The sequence below is a fragment of the Poecile atricapillus genome, chromosome 23, assembly GCF_030490865.1.
Source record: "Poecile atricapillus isolate bPoeAtr1 chromosome 23, bPoeAtr1.hap1, whole genome shotgun sequence".
Classification (NCBI taxonomy): domain Eukaryota; kingdom Metazoa; phylum Chordata; class Aves; order Passeriformes; family Paridae; genus Poecile; species Poecile atricapillus.
This window is the reverse complement of record NC_081271.1, coordinates 5,708,839-5,730,866: the sequence shown is the minus strand read 5'-3', so window position 1 is coordinate 5,730,866 and position 22,028 is coordinate 5,708,839. Positions and strand designations below refer to the sequence as shown.

At 56.7% G+C, this 22,028-nt stretch overlaps 2 protein-coding genes across 4 annotated transcripts; one reads left to right on the top strand and one right to left on the bottom strand.

Annotated features, from left to right (window-relative positions):
- Positions 1–191: 191 nt before the first annotated feature.
- On the top strand, positions 192–14,414 carry STRIP1 (striatin interacting protein 1). 3 transcript variants are annotated; one of them, XM_058855784.1, is made up of 21 exons: positions 192–438; positions 2,589–2,658; positions 2,926–3,000; positions 3,518–3,652; positions 5,875–5,995; positions 6,287–6,355; positions 6,723–6,829; positions 7,231–7,358; positions 8,254–8,436; positions 8,520–8,737; positions 8,985–9,050; positions 9,244–9,307; positions 9,881–9,952; positions 10,190–10,264; positions 10,420–10,517; positions 10,885–11,011; positions 11,105–11,205; positions 11,428–11,494; positions 12,201–12,305; positions 12,471–12,675; positions 13,724–14,414. In XM_058855784.1, the coding sequence occupies exons 1-21, from the start codon at positions 388–390 to the stop codon at positions 13,969–13,971; spliced, it is 2,385 nt and encodes a 794-aa protein (XP_058711767.1). In that variant the 5' UTR covers positions 192–387; the 3' UTR covers positions 13,972–14,414. The 3 variants fall into 3 exon arrangements, with proteins under 3 accessions (XP_058711767.1, XP_058711766.1, XP_058711768.1); XM_058855783.1 differs by lacking the exon at positions 192–438 and adding an exon at positions 445–604; XM_058855785.1 differs by lacking the exon at positions 192–438 and adding an exon at positions 2,005–2,508.
- Positions 14,415–16,934: 2,520 nt separating this feature from the next.
- On the bottom strand, positions 16,935–20,496 carry ALX3 (ALX homeobox 3). Its single transcript, XM_058855826.1, has 2 exons — positions 18,685–20,496; positions 16,935–17,644 (listed from the first exon to the last, which is right to left on the bottom strand). The coding sequence occupies exons 1-2, from the start codon at positions 19,072–19,074 to the stop codon at positions 17,468–17,470; spliced, it is 567 nt and encodes a 188-aa protein (XP_058711809.1). The 5' UTR covers positions 19,075–20,496; the 3' UTR covers positions 16,935–17,467.
- Between the last annotated feature and the right edge of the window lie 1,532 nt (positions 20,497–22,028).

The following is a 22,028-nucleotide window of genomic DNA, read 5'->3' as shown; positions in this document are numbered from 1 at the left end:
AACGCTGTCAGGTTCCTCTGTCGGGGTCCGACTCCCCTCTGAGCCCCACCAGCCCCTTCACTGCCGGGTTCCTTTGTTCAGGCCCGTCAGTTTGGGATCTGCCTGTTCCTGCCACTCCCAACATGGCGGCCTCCAGCGCCCGGCCCGCCCTGGGGTGAGAGCGGAAGTGCCGCACCCAGCATGGCCGCGCCCAGGGCCGCGCCGCACCCAAGATGGCCGCGCGGGGGCGGAGCCCGCCGCCCGGCCGTGTGTCGCGCCGTCCGTGGCCGCCGGGGGCGGGCAGCGCCGGCCGTGACGCGGCCGCCGCGGCGGGGCGGCGGGGCCGGCGGGCGGAGCTGCATCGCACCCACCGGAGACACCGGCGCTCCCCCGGCTGCCACTCCCAACATGGCGGCGGCGCTGCCCCGGCTCTCCCTGCCGCTCCCGCGAGAGGAGGGGGTGAGTCCTCGCGAGAGCTCGGCGCGGCGGAGCGGCCGACATGGAGCCGAGTGGTGGCCCCGGGCCGGGCCCTGTCCCGGTCCCGGGGAACAACAAGGGCCGCGGTGGGGCGGCCGCGCCCGGGAGGGGCCGCGACTTGGCCCGGCCGCCGCGCAAGGACTCCGAGGTCAGCGCCACCGCCGCCGGGAGCGGGGTGGCCTTCCCGGGCGGGGCGGGCCGCGCCGGGCCTCGTCCAGGGCCTGCCCATGGGTTGCCGGTGCCCAGGGGCGGTGCTTGTGTCCGGTCGGTGCCGGTGCCCGCTGGAGCCGGTGCTCGTGGAGCCCTGTGCGTGCCGGTGTCCAGGGGTGTCCGGGGGCGCCGGTGTCCGGCTCTTCCAGCCCTGCTCGGGCACCGCCTTCCCCGGGAGCAGCCCAGGCCCAGCCCATACGCTGGCCCCGGTGCTCCAGCACTGGTCCCGGCGCCGGTCCTGCACCGGCCGCTCCCTCGGTGCCGGTCCCGTGTCGCAGTGGCCCCGAGCTCTGGAGCCGAGAGGCCTCTCCCTGCCCGGCCTGCTCGGAGCTGGGGCTGTCCGGACCCTGGCGGTCTCGGTCGGTGCCGGTTTCCCCTTCATCCACCCCTTCCCCCGGGCTGGGCCGCTGTGACCGGGCCGGGGCGCGAACGTGGCTCGGTCCGCCGGTCCCAAACGGGACTGACAGGGCTGGCCCGGGGCTCTCACAAGCCCAGCCGGGGGTTCTCTCGGTGTTGCAGTCGGTACCAGCCCGGGGTGGGTGTCGGGTCCCGCTGCCGTGCTCGGACCGGAGATGGATCCAGCGAGAGGAGACCAAACCCCCCCAAGGACACCCCGCGGTCCTGGGGTCACCCTGAGCCTCGGGGGGTTCTGTGGAGCTGAACTATCCCGAGGTGTCATTCCTGGGATGGCCCCTGAGCCATTCGCACCCACGGGTTCCTCAGGAAGGTCCTGGAATGCCAGGGGAGGGATGTGAGGGGGAATCTTGGAGAACCTGAGGTGCTGGGGACACCCAGCAGAGCAGAGGCAGCACAAGGCAGGGGTTGGAGCTGCTCCTCTCTGAGACTCCTGGAATTTGGGATTGTTCTGGTGTGGGTCTGCCCCTCTGTCAGGAGTGGGAGCCCCCAAATTTAGGAGAGTTCTGCTGTGGATTTGCACCTCGTTCAGGGGTGAGTGCCCCAAAATTTGTGTGGGTTTGGTTCTGGGCATGCCCTTTCTTCAGGAATGTGTGCCCCAAAATTTGGGATGATTCTGCTGTGGCTCTGCTCCTCGCTTAGGTGTGGGTGTCCCAGGAGTGTCTGCCCTGTGCTCAGGAGTGCGTGTCCCAAAATTCTGCTCAGGGTCTGCCTCTCACTCAGAAGTGGGTGCCCAAACTTTGGGAGGGTTCTGGTGTGGATCTGCCCCTCACTCAGGAGTGGGAGTCCCGTAATTCAGGAGAATTTTGTGCCACTCATTCAGGAGTGGGTGCCCCAAAATTTGGGATGGTTCTTGTATGGGTCTGCCCCTCACTCAGGAGTAGGTGAGGATTCTGTTCTGGATCCTCCTCGTGCTCAGTAGTGGGAGCCTCATAATTCAGGAGAGTTCCGGTGTGGATTTGCCCCTTGCTCAGCATCCCAAAATTTGTGAGGGTCTTGCTGTGTATCTGCCCCACTCAGGGCTGGGTGTCCTGAAACTGTGGGTCAATGTTCATGACTTCCATAAAGGGAGCTGATATTTTGTACTCTGAAGGTTCTCCTGGATGTTTTTGCAGCCTGCCCAAAGCCGCTTGGAATTGTTTCATCCTCACTAATCCTGTCAGCTGGGATGGCACAGGGGGATACCCCAAATTTTCCCAATTTTGGGTGAAATGGGTGAGCTCTGAGAGCTCCCTGATCTCACAGAACCCTCTCCCTGTCTCCTGCCACGTTTGTTGTGCTCTGGGGGTGCTGCAGTGGCTCTGTGTGGCACTGCCGGTGGAGACGCAGGAGGTGGGCTGGAGTTGCCTCGGTAACGTTTGTGCTGCTGCAGAAATGTTTTTGGTCCCTAAACCAGGAAAAGCAGCCCTGGATTTGCAGGAGGATGAGGTGAATTGTGAGTGTTTTCAGGGATTTCGGTTTTTCTGAAATATGCTGTAATGGAACTGATTTTTCCCCCGTGTTTTCAGGGCTATTCGGAGTCGCCAGACCTGGAGTTTGAATATGCAGACACGGATAAATGGACAGCAGAGCTGTCAGGTGAGGAATTCTTCTGTGATGGATCAATTAATCAACCGTGATTTCCTCTCCTGCTAGAATTAAAGGAACTCTGCAATTCCAGTAATACTTTATTATTATGTTTAAATGGTGTATTGATGTTAAAAGGGACAGGATATGTGTAATTAATATTTTTGGCTTTACACTGGGTGGGGTTTTATTACATTTTGATATTGTGGCAAAAACCATGGTTCTGAGGGCTGAGTTACAGCTTGGTGCAGGGTTTTGGAGCTTCTCCTCTTTTGGCAGAGCTGTACAGCTACACGGAGGGGCCAGAGTTCCTGCTCAACCGAAAATGCTTTGAGGAGGACTTCAGGATCCACAGTAAGAGCCTTTTCTGGATTCCTCATCCCCTGGGGAGGGACAGGGATTTCTCTTCCTGGAGAAGAGGAGCCTGATGCCAGAGCTCATTGGGGTCTGCAGCTACTCCCGAGGGGCAGCTCTGATCTCTGAGCAGGGACTGGAGTCAAGGGAGTGGCTGGAGCTGTGCCAGGGCAGGCTCAGGCTGGAGATCAGGGAAAGGTTCTTCCCCCAGAGGTGCTGGCACTGCCCAGGCTCCCCAGGGAATGGGCACAGCCCCGAGGCTGCCAGAGCTCCAGGAGAGTTTGGACACAGCTCCAGGGATGGCCAGGGTGGGATTTGGGGTATCTGTGCATGGCCAGGAGCTGGGTTGGGCCATCCCCGTGGCTCCACGATGCCACAACCGATCCGATCACCTGCGGGCAGCAGAGACATCCCTGCTGAGCACCGCTGGTGCCAGGAGCCCTTCCCCTGCAGCACTGCATGCCCTGGCTGTGCTGAGCCACATCCCTCAGTGGCCAAGCCCTGCTTTGCCTTGCAGTGAGGGACAAGAAGTGGCCGGAGCTGGAGCGGACGCAGCACCGCACGCACGCCATGCGCCTGCTGGATGGGCTGGAGGTGACCGCGCGCGAGAAGCGGCTGCGCGTGGCACGGGCCATCCTCTACGTGGCACAAGGTGACAGCCGCCTCTGGCCCTTCCCTGCCACACTGCTGGGGCCAGAAATTCTGTTTATAGGTTCTGTTGTGACAGGGGTATAGATATATGTGTATGTATATGTGTGTGTGTGTGTATATAAATATGTATATATGTGTGTGTGTGTATATAAAATTGTATATGTATGTGTGTGTGTATATATATACACATATATATGTATATATATGTGTATATATATACAAAAAAGTACATATATATATAAAAGAATATATAAGCATATATATAAATATATATATAATAAAAGTATATCTATAAACATATAAAAGTATATATGTAAGTATATATTAAAAATAAATATATAATAAAAGTATATCTATAAAACATATAAAAAAGTATATATGTAAGTATATATTAAAAATATATATGTAATAGAAGTATATCTATAAAACATATATAAAAGTATATATGTAAATATATATATAAATATATATAATAAAAGCATATCTATAAAACATATATAAAAGTATATATGTAAGTATATATTAAAAATAAATATAATAAAAGTATATCTATGAAACATATATAAAAGTATAAATGTAAGTATATATATATATAATAGAAGTATATCTATAAAACATATATAAAAGTATATATGTAAGTATATATAAAAAATATATATAATAAAAGTATATCTATGAAACATATATAAAAGTATATATGTAAGTATATATTAAAAAATATATATGTAATAGAAGTATATCTATAAAACATATATAAAGGTATATATGTAAGTATATATATAAATATATATAATAAAAGTATATCTATAAAACATATATATAAAAGTATATATGTAAGTATATATAAAAATAAATATAATAAAAGTATATCTATGGAACATATAAAAGTATATATGTAAGTATATATATAAAAATATATAAGTATATATAATATATAAGTATATATATTACTACATATTTGAAATAATATAAATATATATAATAGATACATGTATTATATGATATATGTTATATATAATATATATATAAATATATATATAAATATATATAAATATATATATAAAATATGTAAGTTAATGTATATGTATATATTTTATATATTGTACAATGTGGTTGTACAATTAGATCTACAATTGTGTGTGTTATTTTGTATACATTAACTATCCTTTATATATAGTGTATATTTAAATCACATAGAACTCCTTTATGTTCATAGAGTTTTTATATATGTAGTTATGTATCTTATATATATTTAATACATTATACTATATATACTATATAATATGCAATAATATACAGTTTTTTATTATGTATAGTACAATATATATTGTATTATATAATACATACATAATACAATATATATTGTATATGCATAATATATGTACAATGTATATAATATACATTATATGTATATATTATACACACATATAGTATAACATATTGTATTATATATGTATTGTAGATTATATTGTGCTATTTATTATATACAATATGCATATTATAATTGTGTCTTTTTTGTGTATACTATATATGAGACATAGTACAATATAATCACATATATATAATATATACATAAAAATATATAATTACATGTAAACTATAACATTTTTATGTATATACTATATATGAGACATATTACAGTAGAATCTCAAATGTATAGTACACACATAAAAATATTTAATTGTAATATCTATACTACATGTAATACATAATACAATATAATCTACAATACATATGATAATATGCTGTATATTATATACTACATATAATACACTGTGTATATAATTATACATGATATATTAAATGTGATATGTATTTTTATATTATATACAGTATATATAGTCTAGATTATACATTATACACAATATGTTATATATATTGTGTGTAATATTTCTACACAGGATATAATGAATGTAGTACAATGATTACTCATTATTTTACCACATAATAGTTTGAAGAATTGTCATTCCTTGTGGATTTGATTCCACCTGGGATGTCTGGGGCGAAGCTGAATCTGGGACCTGACAGTTTAGAGCAGTTTGTCCCCAAACGTGGCTGATTTCCCTGTGTTATCCCAGACCTGGAATGCATCACCCAGAGGGGGCAGTTCCCTGCTCTGCATCCTGCTTTTCCCCCAGTTTGAGGGGTGTGTTTTTGTGTTTCCCACGCGCTGTGCTGCTCTGGGAGTGCCCATGGAGTGGCATCAGCAGCGTTTCCTCGCAGGCACCTTCGGGGAGTGCAGCTCCGAGGCCGAGGTCCAGGCCTGGATGAGGTACAACATCTTCCTCCTGCTGGAAGTGGGAACGTTCAACGCCTTGGTGGAGCTGCTGAACATGGAGATTGAGTGAGTACTGCGGGAAAACCCTTCAGGAATGGCTCTGGAGCTCAGCAGAGTGACTCCCATTGTCCTGGCTGGATGTGTAATGTAGGATTATGCGTGATTTCTCCTGAAATTCCCGGTGAATCAAACTGCCTGGCAGCAAGCAGGCAGCTCTGCTCCTCCTCCCATGGCAGTGCTGGGAGCAGGGAGCTCCTGGCAGCAGTGTCTGTCTCAGGGTTTGGAGCTGGCACGTGGAGTGCCCATGACAGAGTTTGAGTTCCCCCAGATTCCCTCTGAGCTGTTCTCCCTCCACAGCAACAGCGCAGCCTGTTCCAGTGCCGTGAGGAAACCGGCCATTTCCCTGGCTGACAGCACCGACCTCAGGTACGGAGGGACCAGGAGGGGGGCCAGGATTTCCTGGGAGCTTTGGGAGGCTGAGACAGGCACTGGAAGGGCTCCCAGAGCTGTCCCAGCTCTTGAGAGTTTCTGCAGGTGTCTGTTGTGCTCAGCCTGCACAGCAGGAATGGGACAGACTGGGGATATGAAGGCAGTAAAATTTGGGAAAGTAGATTTTTTTCCTGTTTGGAGTTGCAGAGACTTTTTCCCCCAGTGCCTGTGTGCTGGTGTGGAGCAGGTGCATGAATTCTGGATGTGGCCTGGGTTGCACCAGCTTCTCCCAGAGCCCTGGGTGCTGACAGTGCTTCCATAACTTATCCCAGTGTCTGGGATTCAGCTGTCCTGGTTCTTGCAGGGTGCTGCTGAACATCATGTACCTGATTGTGGAGACTGTGCGCCAGGAGGCCGAGGGGGACAAGCCCGAGTGGAAGAGCATGAGACAAACCTTCCGAGCAGAGCTGGGTGAGGACCAGCAGCTGGGAAAGAGCTGCCAGGGCTGGAGGCAGTGACATGGGATTTGGCTCTAGGAGTTGGATAATAGGGACTGGCAGCACTGGGTTGGCTTCTGCTCAACTTGTGAGGCAGAGGGAGGTGAGCAGAGGAAGCCATCCAGCCTTTTCTGCTGCTGGGTGCTCTCTGGGGAAAAAAAAAAACCTGAGTATTGGAGCTATTGTTTCCTCTGAACATAGAGGTAAGAAATGATGGAGTTTACAAGGCCTTGGGAGGGGAGAGGGAGCTGTCAGGGGTGAGGTGAGGATCTTGGAGCTGATGGGGAGGTGGGTGCAGGAGCTGGTGATGCTGGTGATTGGGGTGAGGCCCACTGGGATGAGGAATTCCTGGCTAATGGTGCTGTGTGGTTCCAGGAGCTCCCCTGTACAACAACGAGCCCTTCTCTGTCATGCTTTTTGGGATGGTGACCAAATTCTGCAGTGGCCACGCTCCACACTTCCCCATGAAGAAGGTGCTGCTTCTGCTCTGGAAGACTGTGCTGGTAAGGAGAGGCCGTGGGATGTGGGATGTGTGGTTTGGTACTTGGCAGAGGAGGGAATTCTGCCCTCAGAGTTGGCTCTAATTGCTCCATCCTCTTGTTCTGGTGTTCAGTTTTCCTTTAAACCCAACCCCAGGTTTTCCCCCATAGGGAAGCATTGGATATTGGTGTCTGGAGCTGGATACTAAGGATAGACCCAAAGCAAGGTCCCTGGCTGGGGAAAGGAAAGCTCTGAACACTGCAGTTGTGGATGCTTGGACACCCTCCTGTCCCTCCTCTCTCAGTGACAAGAGGAGCACAGGAAAGGCAGCTCCTATTTGAAAGGTCTCTTCCCATCCAAATCCATCCTGGGGAAGGATTTGAGCTCCTCTGGACTAGAGAGACTTGGATGGGCTGGAGTGTGTCCAGGAAAGGGAATGTTGCTGGGGAAGGGTGTGGAGTAACTGAGGGAGCTGGGAAAGGGGCTCAGCCTGGAGAAAAGGAGGCTCAGGGAGGACCTTCTGGCTCTGCACAACTCCCTGACAGGAGACAGCCAGGAGGGGATCAAGTTCTGCTCCCAGGGACCAAGGGACAGGACAAGAGGAAACAACATCAAGCTGTGCCACAGGAAGTTTGGGTTGGGAAATTTTTCTCATGGAAGGAGAGGTCAGGCATTGGCACAGGCTGCCCAGGACAGTGTTTGAGTCACCATCCCCAGGGGGATTTAAAGGACACATGGATGTGGCACCTGGGGACACGGGTTAGAGGTGTCCCTGGCAGTGCTGTGGGAGCAGTTGGATGATTTCAGAGAGCTTTTCCAACCTGAATGATGTGTGATCCTGCAGAGTGGGTTTGGGAAGGGCAGGTGTGGATGCCCCTGGAGCCCCCCATGCTCAGCATGCTGTGCTGTCCCTTGCAGTGCACCCTGGGAGGGTTTGAGGAGCTGCAGAGCATGAAGGCAGAGAAGAGGGAGATGCTGGGCCTGCCGCCGCTGCCCGAGGACAGCATCCAGGTGATCCGCAACATGCGCGCGGCCTCCCCGCCCGCCTCCGCCTCCGACCTCATCGAGCAGCAGCAGAAGCGCGGCCGGAGGGAGCACAAGGTGGGGATGGGGTCGTTAGGGAGGGCACTGCCAGGGTCTGGGCTTGTTTCCAGGATATTCCCTGCCCCTTCTCCCCCCTCCAGGCCCTCATTAAGCAGGATAACCTCGATGCCTTCAACGAGCGGGATCCGTACAAAGCTGACGATTCTCGCGAGGAAGAGGAGGAAAACGATGATGACAACAGCCTGGAGGGAGAGACCTTCCCCCTGGAACGGGATGAAGTGATGCCCCCCCCTACGCAGCACCCCCCCAGTGACCGCATCACCTGCCCCAAAGGGCTGCCCTGGGCCCCCAAGGTCCGGTGAGTCTGGGGGGCTCCCTGTTGGGAGAACTGGAGCAGGGTCAGGGAAGCGGAGGCTGTTGGATGTTGGGAATCTCAGCAGGGGTGTAGGGAAGGTGTTGGGGATGGGATGGTCACTTGGATGGCAGTTTTCTTGTGGGGTTGGCTGGGCACCCTTTACCTGACCACGAGGCCTTTCCCTGTGCCTGGCTGGGTGTTTTCCAGAGGCACAGGAAGATGTGACTCTTCCCTTCTCCCTTTGCTGCAGGGAGAAGGACATTGAGATGTTCCTGGAATCCAGCCGCAGCAAATTCATCGGCTACACACTGGGCAGGTGGGTTCAGAGCCAGCCCAGCGCTGCCATTATGGGGGACCTGTGGGAGAGGCCAATTTGGGGGCTGCTTTTGTCTCTGAGTGGCAGCAGGGAGGACCTTGGCTGGCTGGTCCGTGGCTTCATCCCTGGGTGGTCTCTGCCCCACCCCTGGGTGCTCAGCCCTGCTCCCAGCCTGGCTCTTTCCCTCCTCCAGTGACACCAACACCGTGGTGGGCTTGCCCAGGCCCATCCATGAGAGCATCCGCACCCTGAAGCTGGTGAGTTAAGGAATTCCTCCAGCTCCTGCTGCTGTATGGGTGCCCCTTGCCCATCTCCCTGCTCCCATCACAGCTCAGGGTGGATTTTCTTGACCATTTTCCCCTTCCTCCACCCAGTGATGGGAGAGTGACCTTAAGTTTTCATCTCATTCTGGACTTACAGGTTGTCTGAGCCCCTTCCTTAGGGGGCTCCATCCCTTCCTTAGGGGGCTCCATCCCTTCCTTAGGGGGCTCCATCCTTTCCTTAGGGGGCTCCATCCCTTCCTTAGGGGCTCCATCCCTTCCTTAGGGGGCTCCATCCCTTCCTTAGGGGGCTCCATCCCTTCCTTAGAGAGTGTTACCCCTTTCTTAGAGGGTTTTATCCCTTTCTTAGGGGGTTTTATCCTTTTCTTCATGTCTCCATCCCTTTCCTAGTGGCCTTGTCCCAGACAGAGCCCAGCAGCTCCCACCCTGCACATGCACACAGGTCCCCCCTGGGACAGGGGTCTGGGAGGGATGGAACAGGATGGTGGAGCAGGCTGGGGCTGGGGACAGTGCTGGGGACCGTGCTGACCCTGCCTTGTGCCCCTGCAGCACAAGTACACGTCCATTGCTGAGGTGCAGGTGCACATGGAAGAAGAGTACCTGCGTTCCCCGCTCTCTGGAGTGAGTGTGGGATTGGGATTGGGATGGGATGGGTTGGAGATCCTGGGCTGGGAGTTGGGGGAACTTGGTCCTGCCAGGTTTTTTGGCAGGGCTGAGGGGTTTGTTTTGCTGGGGAGGGGTTTCTCTGGGGCAGAGGGAGTTGGGGCAGGAGTTGGGGGTATCCTGCCCTTGGGTTCATGCTCCATGGTGCTGGTGGCAGCTCCTGGCATGAGGTTTTTTGGTCTCTCCTGGCACCAGGGGGAAGAGGAAGTGGAGCAAGTCCCTGCAGAGATCCTGTACCAGGGCCTGCTGCCCAGCCTGCCCCAGTACATGGTGAGCTGAGGAGCACTGGCATCCCCTGGATCAGTCCCTTTCCAGTGATGCATGCCAAGTTTTCACCCTGCTCTGTTCCTCCCTCCTGCAGTGGGGAAAGGGTTTGTGGCCAGTCCTCTGCAGCTCCCATTCCCCCTCCATCTCTCTCTTCCCAGATTGCTCTGCTGAAGATCCTCCTGGCTGCAGCCCCCACCTCCAAAGCCAAGACAGACTCCATCAACATCCTGGCGGATGTCCTGCCCGAGGAGATGCCGTGAGTGGCCGTGGAGCAGGGGAGCTGGCTGGGGTGGGAAGGGAAGGAGGGAGCTGGGGGAGTGACACAGAGTGGGCTGGGGCTCCATGGGGGAGTGACCCTGCTCTGCCCTGGGTTGCACCCTGCAGGAAGTGGGAGGGGCAGGCCCTGCCCCAGCCCAAGGACTGTGGAATCATGGAATGTTTTGGGTGGAAAGGGACCTTAAAGCTCATCCAGTTCCACTCCCTGCCATTGGCAGGGACACCTTTCACTAGACCAGGCTGGGCTTGGACACTTCCAGGAATGGGGCAGCCACAGCTTCCCTGGACAGCCTGTAGCACCCTGAGAGGGAGGAATTGCTCCTGATACAATCCCCTTGTGTCCCCAGGACCACCGTGCTGCAGAGCATGAAGCTGGGCGTGGATGTCAATCGGCACAAGGAGATCATCGTCAAGGCCATCTCTGCCGTGCTGCTCCTCCTGCTCAAACACTTCAAGCTCAACCACATCTACCAGGTGAGGTGGGCCAGGGTCCAGCTGTGCCCACAGGTCTTTGGCCATGGCAGGACCCCGAGTGGATCCCTGCTCACCCACCTTTCTCCTCCCCAGTTTGAGTACATGGCCCAGCACCTGGTCTTTGCCAACTGCATCCCTCTCATCCTCAAGTTCTTCAACCAGAACATCATGTCTTACATCACTGCCAAAAACAGGTGAGGGAGAAGGCTGCCCACCTGCATTCCTGGAGGATGTGGGGAGGGGGCCCTGTTTCTTTGGTCCCTCCACAGTCCCTCCCTGGCAGTGGCTCAGGCTCAGGCAGCCCTGGAAAGTTCCCACCACAGCCCATCTGCAGTGGCTGGGCAGTGGGGGCTGCATTGCCCCCAGGCCAGGGGGGATTTGGGGGAACAGCACAACCACCCCTGTCCTTCCTGCAGCATCTCCGTGCTGGACTATCCCTACTGTGTTGTGCACGAGCTGCCAGAGCTGACAGCAGAGAGCCTGGTGAGTCCTGTGACAGTCCTGGCACCTGAGGTGCTTCCTGGGGAAATTCGGGATGCAGGGAGGCAGCAGAGCTCCAGCAGCCAGCCCTTGCACCCTCAGCTCTGCTGCACTGGGATTTTGGGGAGGGGGTGGGGATGGCAGGTGTCTGCTGGGCTGGAGCGTGTCCAGAGAAGGGAATGGAGCTGGGGAAGGGGCTGGAGCACCAGGAGCAGCTGAGGGAGCTGGGGGGACTCAAGCCTTGAGAAAAGGAGCCTCAGGGAGGATTGTCTGGCTCTCCACAGCTCCCTGACAGGAGGGTGGAGCTGGGGGTTTGGGTTCTGGTCCCAGGGAACAAGGGATAGGACAAGAGAAAATGGCATCAAGCTGTGCCAGGGGAAGTTCAGGTTGGATATTGGAGAAAAAAATGTGTGAAAAGCCTGGACAGGCACTGGTACAGGCTGTCAGTGCTGGAATCACTGTCCCTGGAAGAGTTCAAAAAATGTGTGAGTGTTGACTTGGGGACAGGGATTACTGGTGGCCTTGGCAGTGCTGAGGGAACAGTTGGATTTGATCTCAAGAGGGCTTTTCCAATCTTAACAATTCCATGATTGGATGATTCCATGCGCAGATGCTGTGCTGTCCCCTTTGGATGTGGCTCCTCAGATCACCACAGCCTCCCCATCCCCTCTCCAGTCCCTTGTCTGACCCTGCATCTCCTTCCCCACAGGAAGCTGGAGACAACAACCAGTTCTGCTGGCGGAACCTCTTCTCCTGCATAAACCTCCTGCGCATCCTGAACAAGCTGACCAAGTGGAAGCATTCCCGCACCATGGTGAGGGCTGGGAATGTTCTGGAGCTCAGCATGGCCAGGCACCTGCCCTGGGCATGACTTGGGACAGCCCAGCATGTGGTGGGGAGCAAGGAGCGAGCAGGCAGTGGAGGAGGAGGGGTTGGCACAGGAATCCATCCCAGCTGGGACCTGGCAATGTTCTGGCAGATGCTGGTGGTGTTCAAGTCGGCGCCGATCCTGAAGCGGGCTCTGAAGGTGAAGCAGGCCATGATGCAGCTCTACGTGCTGAAGCTGCTCAAGGTGCAGACCAAGTACCTGGGCCGGCAGTGGAGGAAGAGCAACATGAAAACCATGTCAGCCATTTACCAGAAAGTGCGGCACCGCCTCAACGACGACTGGGCCTACGGCAACGGTACATCCCGACATCCCTGGCATTCCCAGCCCTCCTGCTCCAGGCTCTGTGCCCCGAGCTCACCCCTCCTGCCTGGGGCTTGGGCAGGTGTGCTGGGTTGACCTGGGTGGACCTTGGCTGGTTGAGCTCAACCAGGTGCCCACCAAGCTGCTCTGTGGCTCCCATTCCCAACTGGACAGGGCAGAGAAAATCAGATGGGAAATGATTTGTAGGTTAAGGTAAAGTAGTTTAGTACAGCTAGAGCACAAAAAAAAATAGGTTTGTTCTCTACTTCCCATCAGCCAGTGATGTTCAGCCGCTCCTGGGAAGCTGGGCTGCAGCACGTGGAGTGGCTGCTCTGGAAGGCATATTTTAAATTACAAATACCCCATCATTCCTCCTCCTTTCCTTAGCTTTTATATCTGATCTGACATTACAGAGCCTGGAATATTCCCTTGGCTAATTGGGGTCAGCTGGCCTGTGTCCCCTCCCAGCATCTTGTCCACATCCATGTGCTTGATGGGGTGGGGATGTTGGGAGATAGTGCTGGTGCTGTGCTGGGAGCTGTTGGTGGCTGCTGGCTCTGCACTTTGTGGAAGTACCTACAAAGGCCAGGTGTGAGGGGGCTGGGGATGTTTGGGTTGTTGGGAGGAGAGGGAACCAAAGGATATTCCAGACTCTAGGGCATCATGCTCAGAATATAAAGTGTGGGGAAGAAAGAGGAGTTGGGGCATGTTGGGAGTGATGGTGTTGTTATCCAAGTCACCATTCCCTGGGATGGGGCCCTGTTCTCCTGAAGGTGCTGAACACCTGCCTGCTCGTGGGAAGCAGGGAATTAATTCCTTGGTTTTATTTCCTTGTGTACACAGCTTTTCCTTTCTTTATTAAGCTGTGTTTATCTGAACCCACCAGTTTTCCAGCTTTTACCCTCCTGATTCTTCCCTGCTCCGGCTGGTGGGGGAATGAGCATGGGGCTCAGTCTGGCTGGGGTTAAACCACCACACCGAGGGGTTTGGGCTGCCTGAGGTGTCCCCAGCTCTGCTCTGAGCACTCTCATCCCTGTTCCCAGACCTGGACGCCCGTCCCTGGGATTTCCAGGCGGAGGAGTGTGCCCTGCGCGCCAGCATCGAGCGCTTCAACTCGCGGCGCTACGACCGGGCCCACGGCAACCCCGACTTCCTGCCCGTGGATAACTGCCTGCAGAGCGTGCTGGGCCAGCGGGTGGAGCTGCCCGAGGATTTCCAGGTCAACTACGACCTGTGGCTGGAGCGGGAGGTGTTCTCCAGGCCCATCTCCTGGGAGGAGCTGCTGCAGTGATGGACACGGGGAGGCACCATGGGCTGCTCGGAGAGCTCGAGGCTGCCACGGGGCAGGGGAGCGAGGTTTGGGGGGGTCTGTGGGTGGCTGCACTTCTGTGGTGGGCTTGGGAAGAGGATGGAGCTGGGGTGTCCTCACTGAGACCACATCCTGCCCCTCTGCCTCCTTCCAGGCTCATCCCAAAGCTGAGGGTGCCTGGGGGTTTCCTGTTGGGTGGGGGTCTCTGCCCACCCCATGCGATGCTTGCAGAGGCACCACCCTTCCCGTGCCCCCCCAGCCAAGAGGGGGGAGCAGGTGGCAGTGTGGGAGTGGGGTCCTTGGGTGGGACACCAGGCTGGTCCTGCCCAGCCCCTCTGGGAGCTTGGGGGGCTGGGGGGGCCTCCCCTCACCCCACGAGGGGTGCAGGAGCTGTACATATATTATATATATTTGGTGATACCTCTGCCCCGAGCGTGGCTGGGATCTGTCTCTGTCCCTCCTGCCTGGAGCTGGGCTGGGATGAGAGTTCCTCATGCTGTGTCTGTGTCCACTCATCCCTCAGATCCCAGGGGGTACATGACCCTCACCACAAGGTTTAGTCTTACCTTGCACCCAGCTCTGTTCTCTGGTGGCCTCAGGGGAGGTTCTCACAGGCATTTTCCTGTCCCTTTCACTGAACCCTCCCCCAGCTCTGTCCTGGGCTTTCTGACACCAGTGTGGTGCTACCACTGGGATTTTCTTTGGTCCCTGCTCCCAGCAGAGGATCCTGTCACCAAATCCTGCCAGAGCTCAGCCTTGCACATTCCCTGGCAGAGGGGCAGCCAGACCCTGGGGGCTGAAATCCTGGGGGATTCACCCTGGTTTGAGGCAGGGATTTGCAGACATGGCTGTGGGCAGAGGGAGCCCAGGACAGCCCCAGTTCCACCCCATCATCACCTGCTGGGATTCTGAGCCTGTGGAGCTCAAATCCAGCTGTGGGGATGCTCAGCCCCAGCCCTGGAAGCAAGAAACAGCCTTATGAGACGTCAGAGAAGTTCTGTGGGCTCAGCATCGATGGTAACATGCCTTTAATCGGTGCCTGGAGCTGTCCCCTTCCCACCCTCCTCCCCCTCAGCCGGGGGTGAAGTGAGCTGGATCCATCTGGAGGCGCAGTGCTGCACCCTGACATCGTGGGCAGCACAGGGCCAGGGGCTGGATGTGTCCCCAAGGTCCCCTGGCACCCACCTGAGTGCCTCCAGCACCATCCTGCCCCCCAAATGCCATTCCCAGTGCCAGAACAGGCCTGAGGAGCCTGCTGGCAATCTCCATCTCCAGCCCCCCTGGCTTTGTAGGGCTGCTGGAGCCGTAATTAACTTACGAAAAATGTGGTTTATTGTTTAGAAATGAATAACAAAATCCCCACCGGTGGGAGGGGGTGTGAGGTGTCCTGGGTGAGGGTGGGCAGCCCTGGGCTGCCTCCTGTGGCACCCACTGTGGCCTGTGGTGCCAGGGCTTGGCTGGAAACCCGCTGGGGCTGGAACAGCAGGTTTGGTACCTCCCAGGGGGGATCCAGGTGCCCCACAGGGGTGTCCCCCCCATCAGGATGTGGGAGCTGGGGCAGGGGGGCATTGCAGGTTTTCAGGGAGTGGGTTTGGCCAGCATCTCTTGGTGCTGGGGTGAGCAGGGTCATTCCTGGCTTCATTTTTTGTTGTTTCCCTGCAGTGGAGGAGGTCACAGTGGATGAAGGGGGGGGGGGGGAGGGGGACACCAGCCCTTGTGGGGACTCGGGGAGCCCCTCTGGGGATCCCCAGAGCTGATGAGCCACCTTGGATCCAATGCGGTGTCCCCCTCCCCCAAGACTGGCCATGCAGGCACCACCAGTAATGTGCAGAACCCCCAAAATCGAGCAGTTGTGCGCCCCCAGCAGCCCAGCTGGAGCTCCTGGGAGGGTTCCCTCCTGCTGGGGTTAAAACACCTTCCCAAGGGGTCACAGGGTGACCCCCCCAGGGAAACAGCCTTTAATTTGGGATGCTTTATCCTGGTAGCCCCGTCCTCATGGATTTATTGCCCATCCCAGGGGGCTCCAGGAGCTGTGCCAGGGCCTGATTTCCCCTCCCAGAGGGAGCAGAACGAGCTGTGATGCTCTGGGGGGGCTTTGGGGCTCCTTGGCCCGGCCCCCAGTAACCCCCAAGCACCAGCAGCCATCCCAGTCACTCTTCCCAGTATGGGACTGGGAGAGGAAGAGCCCAAATTTCTGGCATTGCTGGTTGAGCTGGGCAGGGGGTGAGCGGCCAAATTTCAGCTGGGGAGGGGAGAATTGTCCCCAAAACTCCCGTGTCCCGGTGCTCCCCCAGCCACACCCGCGGCTGGCAGTGCCTGGGTGGGGGGGACACACGAGGGGTGAGGAAAGTGTCGGGAATCTCCATCAAACCCCAGGCCCTGGAGGTGCTGGGAGGGCTCGAGTATTCTGGGGAGCCATTTCTGGGGTCCCGAGCTGCCAGTGCCAGCCCCGCTGGGGCAGCCTGGATTTGGGGGCGCCTCTTTTTGCTCCCCACAGCCCCCCTTTGGCCCCCTCAGCGGGGCTGGAGGGGCAGCACCATGGTGGTGGATGCGGGGAAGCTCGGGGTGTGCAGAGAAGGGGGGAAGGTGACCCCCAGCACCCTGCCCCGGGGAGGGGGGATACACTCCGGGGGGATGAGGGCTCCGTGTCCATCCCGCGGGGGCATCATGTGGCCCAATTCAGGAGGCTCCCGGCCCCTTCTTTGCTCTTCATCCTCAGTGGCATCAGGCTGGGTGCTTTGTAGTCGTGCTGGGGGGGCGGCTCGAAGGGGTGGGGGGCCAGGCCCGGCGGGGGCAGCCCGGGCAGGGGGTACAGGCTGTTGATGCCGGGGTGGGGGCCCGGGGAAGCAGCAATGCCCACGAAGCCGTTGCTGGGAGCGGGGGGGTACGGGGACATGCAGGGTGACGGGATGGTCTCGGGGGGCAGCAGCCCCGGGGGGCTCCCAGGGCTCGGCCACAGGTTGTTCTGCAGCTGAAATAACAAAAACCAAAAAAAAGCGCAAAGTGAGGGTGAGGATATCACACCACGCTTAGTTTCCTCCCATTCTGCCTTAGATCCCGCTCCCCCACTTCAGGATTCCTCTTTTCCCACCTATGATCCCTCTCAGCGCTGCTGGATCCCGCTCGTCCTTCCTCAGCTCCTCCTCATCCTCCCTTCCGATCCCCCCCACCCACAGGGTGCAAAGGGAGCGATGCCTTTGCTCCGTTTTCTGCCCTTGGGAGGGGTTGATTCCTGGTTGAAATATCCCCCCCGGGAGAGTTTGGCTTCAGGGATGGGCGTGAAGCTGAATTTTAAATTATTTTTATGCTTTTCGTTCTTGGGGGGGAGAACAAGCACAGCTGGATGAGAGAGAGCTAAAGGGGGCCTTCAGGAGGAACACCCCAAAACCTGTCCCTGAGGGCGTGTTCCCGTGGGAAGTGGAGTGGGACACAAAGCAGATTCTTCCTGCGTGTGGTAAAATGTGATCCTCCCTCCTTTCTATCCCTTTTCGCAAGGGTGGGGGGCAGGAATGGGTGATGTGGGGCACCCGCAGGTGCGGTGGGACGGGACCCCTCCCCTGGCAGTGGGGCAGGGGCTGCAGCCGTCTCTCACCTCCTGGATTTTCCCGTAGCGTTCCCGTTTCCTCCACTTGGCCCGGCGGTTCTGGAACCAAACCTGGCGGATGGAGGAGGGGGCTGAGCTGCGGGGACCCTTCCCCTGGCAGTGCAGCCTCCTGCAGCAGAAGGGGCGGACACGGCGCCCCAGCATCCCAGAGAGCCGGGGCCGAGCAGAGGAAGCTGCTCTGTGCTCAGCCTTGGAGCCCTGGCCTTTACCAACAGCAGGAATATCTCCTCCCGCACCAAAAATGATCCATCCTGCTCCGTGCATGATCCCTTCCCTTCCCTGGAGCTTCTGGGACTTGTTTATCCCAGATTTTGCTGCAGAACGAGGCTTTTTGGGTGCTGATATCCAGCTGCACGTCCCCTCGGTGCTGGGGCGGGGACAGCTCCAGCAGCCCCTCCCGGAGAGGAGGCTGCGCTGCCGGGATGCTCGGCTTGCGGCTCTCGGGGCTCTCAGCCCACCCCAAATCTGGGTTCGCAGGCTCCGGTGGGCACGGCTGGCTGCAGGCTCGGGGGACCTTCCCTGCCTGTGCCTTGTCCCCATTCCTGCTCCGGGGGATGGCAGCTCCCAGCGGGCGCTCCCTGCTCACTTCCTTACCCTCCACCTTCATCTCCTCCCTGCTGGGAGCCGCAAACAGCACAGGGACACCTCTGGAAGCAGCTCCCTGCGAGCGCGATGCCGGCGGAGCCGGGGAGCGAGGATCGGTCTCATCCTGCCCCACGTCCCGGGATGTGCCGGGGATTCCTCTCCTGAGCCGGCAGCCGGGGGAGCTGAGCTGGGGAGGGGGGCTGGGAGTGATGGATGCACGGTGGTCGCCGTTAGGGCGTTCTGAGGGGGGTGATTGGCGCTGACCTCACAAATTTTGGCTCTTCCCACCCTTTGGGTGCTTGTCCAGGGGGGAATGCAGAGGGTTCAGAGGCAACCAACAGCCACACCACAGCAGTGGGTGCAGAGGGCACACCTCAGGTTTTCCATCTGGGATTTAGCATATTCACGGGAAAACCAGCTTCTATCTCAGCATCCCTCGCAGAGAGGGGAATCTCCCCACCCGGAGACCCCCAGGGTGTCCGTGCCCACCCCTCCGTGCCCATTACCTGCACCCTGGCTTCGGTCAGGTCGGTGCGCAGCGCCAGCTGCTCCCGGGCGTACACATCGGGGTAATGCGTCTTCTGGAAAACCTTCTCCAGCTCCTCCAGCTGGAACGTGCTGAAGGTGGTCCTGTTCCTCCGCTTCTTGCTCTTGCTCTTGCCCAGGGGCTCGGGGAGCTCGGGGATCCCGTGGTCCCGGAGGCTGCCCAGGGGTGCTGCCAGTGGGCACCCCAAATCCTCCGGGGCTTTCGGGGGCACCCTGCAGGCTGCGGGAATCGCCTGGAAGCCTTTGCAGCCCTTCTCACCTGCCGGGGGAGAGGCACAGCACCAGCGGCTGTTAACAGCTCCAAGGAAAGCCAGAACTGCCCGTGCCACAGCCCTGGCATCGCATCCCATCCCTCATCCCGGGGGATGGCGAGGTACTGCCCCAGCAGGAAGGGCTCAGCATGGACACGCAGCAGGGCAAATCCAGCCCTGAGGAGAGCAAAATCCGTGCTCGCTGCGGGAGCTGCGGGCAGGGAAAGCTTCTGGAGGCTGGGGAAAGCCTGGCTGGAGCAGCGGGGGCTCCGGGGGGGCAGAGGAGGTGGGCACAGGGGATTTTTGCAGTTTTGCTCCTCTCTCCTCATCCCTCTCCTCCCACTCCCTTCCCCCCCGGCTCAGAGCCCAGAACAGAGCCACAGAGCCCACCAGTGACTCCCAAACCACCCCGGCTCTGAGCCAGATCCAGCCCCCTGCACCCCAGATAGTTCATGGGGAGCTCTGTGCCCCTGAGGCAACACTTGCCTGGAGCTGCAGCTCCCAGGAAAACACTTGGAAAGGAGTAAAAAATACCACTCTGCTTCTTTTGCTGAAGAACTCCCTCACCCTCCTCTGGGACCAGAGCAAGAAATCTGGGGGTTCCCCCTTCCCTTCGCTGCTGCTGCATCGCTGGGGTGGATGATGGAACGGGATCAAGGAGGAAAATCCCTGCCACACATTTTAGGGGCCACCTCTGTATCCCGGGGCGTTGTTTGTCCCTACATGGGGCCACACAGAGCTTCGGCAGCTCCAAATGGCTCCGGGTGCTCTTGGGACCCGCATGGGCTGAGCCAGGAAAGGAGAAGTGAGCGGGGAATTAGCGGATGGGGAGGGGTCCCTTGGGGTCCCTTGGGGTCCCCCATCTGCTGAGGGGACAACCTAAAAATGCTGGGTTTGCCCTGGTGCCGGCCCAGTGACAGCTGCAGAGATTCGGGGTTTCTGCAGGTGGGGACCGCTGGCTCCCTCGGAGGGGCAGGAGGGGGAAATGCCTCCTTTGGGATGGATCTTCCTTCCCAGCACAGGGGGAAATGGGATCCCCATCCCTGCAGACCCACCCGGGGCTCTGCATCCCCCAAACCAACCCCCGCCACGGCCTTTTCCGGCCTTTCGGTTTTGATTTTTGGTTGTTTTCTAATTTAGGCAATTTGGGGGCTATGGAGCCGCCAAGCCCAGATCCAGCTGCTTTGAGTTAATGAGAAATTGTAATTTGGGGGGATTGCTCCTCGTCCCTCTCAGTGCCGACCTGTCTGCTCATGGATAACGGCAAAGGAATGAGGCCAAATTGTCGTTTCCTCCCTGCTTTGGCCTCCAAAGGGCTCAGCTGCTGGGCCAGAGGATTTTAATGATTCAAAACCAAATCTTATCAAAGAGCAGACCCAAATATAACCAAAATTAAGGGAAAAAAACCGATCAAAATAAAATCCTCCTGCATAAAGCATCGAGTTTGGGTTTTTTCCCCCCTGTTTTCAAGGGCAACGCGGAGCATTTCCGAGTGACCCGCGGGTTTTGGCGTTGGAGACAATAAATAAATAGCCAGAAAGAAGGAAAAGGCAGGAAGGAGCGGGATACAGGCACGTAGCTAAATAAACACAGCACAGGGGGACAAAGGGAAGATACAGATATTTTTCTCCCACTCCTTCCTAAACTGACACCCCCCGAAAGATTTGGCGGCGCTGGGGAAGGCGGCAGCTGGGAAACAGCTGTACAATTCCTGGGATAATGGGGAGGGGAAGGAACTCAAAGAACCATTAGTGAAGGGATGGGGGCATGGAAAGGACTCCCAGGAACCGGGGGAAACACCCGTGGAACGGCAGCATCCCCCCGCCGCAGCCGGAACAGGTAAGAGCCGTGCGGGGACCCTCCCGGTGCTCCCTGACGGGTTTTCCCGGCAGTTCCCGGGGTTTTTTGTACCTGTTCCCCGAGGCGGCTCTGCCGGGTCCCACCTGGTTCCCATCGCCCCCGCGGCGCTGCCTTTTGCTTCTTATATTAAAGCAGAAGTGGGGCGATAATATCAAATCGAAAGTGAGAGTTCCGGAGGAGCTCCCGCCGGGCCGGGCTGGGAAAGCGCAAAGGAACGGCGGGAGAGCCCCGGGAACGAGCCCGGTCCCGTCCGAGCCTGGAGACGGGCGCGGAGCCCCGGAGCATCCGGCCCAAGGGGAACCGGCAGCTCTGGAGCTCCGGACACGGGGACCGGGGAGCGCCGGAGCCGGGCACCGGGGAACGAGAGCGTTTCTGCCCCGTAGCGAGGCCCCGAGGAGCGCTGGGGCTCCGGAGCCGGGCACCGGGGAGTGCTGCCAGCCCCGCAGCCCCCCCAGATCCCGGAGCCCCCGGCCCGTCCCTGCGGCCGCTCCGCGGTTGCTGCCGCCGGCCCTGCCCGCTGGGCTCCGGGGAGCGGAGTCGGCGGCCGGACGCGACTTTCCAGCCCCCCGCGGCCGTTCTCCATCCCCAGGAATGGGGACCCGCCGCTCCCCACCCCGGGCCGGTCCCCGCCGTCGCGGCAGCGGGGCCGGGTCTCTCCCGCCGCTTTTTCTCCCTCTTCCCCCCTTGTTTCTGGAGAACGGGAACCATCCCGGAGACCCCGCTCTCTGTCGCGACACAGCCGACGCTCGGCAGCAGCGGCTCCGGCTCCCGTCGGGGGACGCCCCGGTGGTCCCCGACGGGGCCATATCGCGACATTAGCCACCTCGGAGAAGCCTGGAGAGCGTGTCGGTGAAACGACGCTCTTGGGGGGGTCAGGGCTGGGGCTCCCGGCAGAGCCCGAGGCCGCGGGCGGGGGGCAGAGAGGGGGAAGAGAAGCAGAAGAGGCCGGGAGGGGTCGGCGGCCCCGGCCCCCCCATCCACCCGCAGCTCCCCCGGTACCTGCAGCCCCGGCCGGGTACGGGGGCTTCCCATGCACGGCCGCGGCGGGGGGGCCCGGGCTGGCGACCCCCAGGTACCGGGGCTGTGCCCGGAGCGGCGGGCAGCGGCCGGGGCGGGGGCTGAGCGGGGCCGGCCGCCGCTGGGGCCCCGCTGGACCGAGGGCGAAGGCGGTGGGAGGCCGGGGGAGCCCCGGG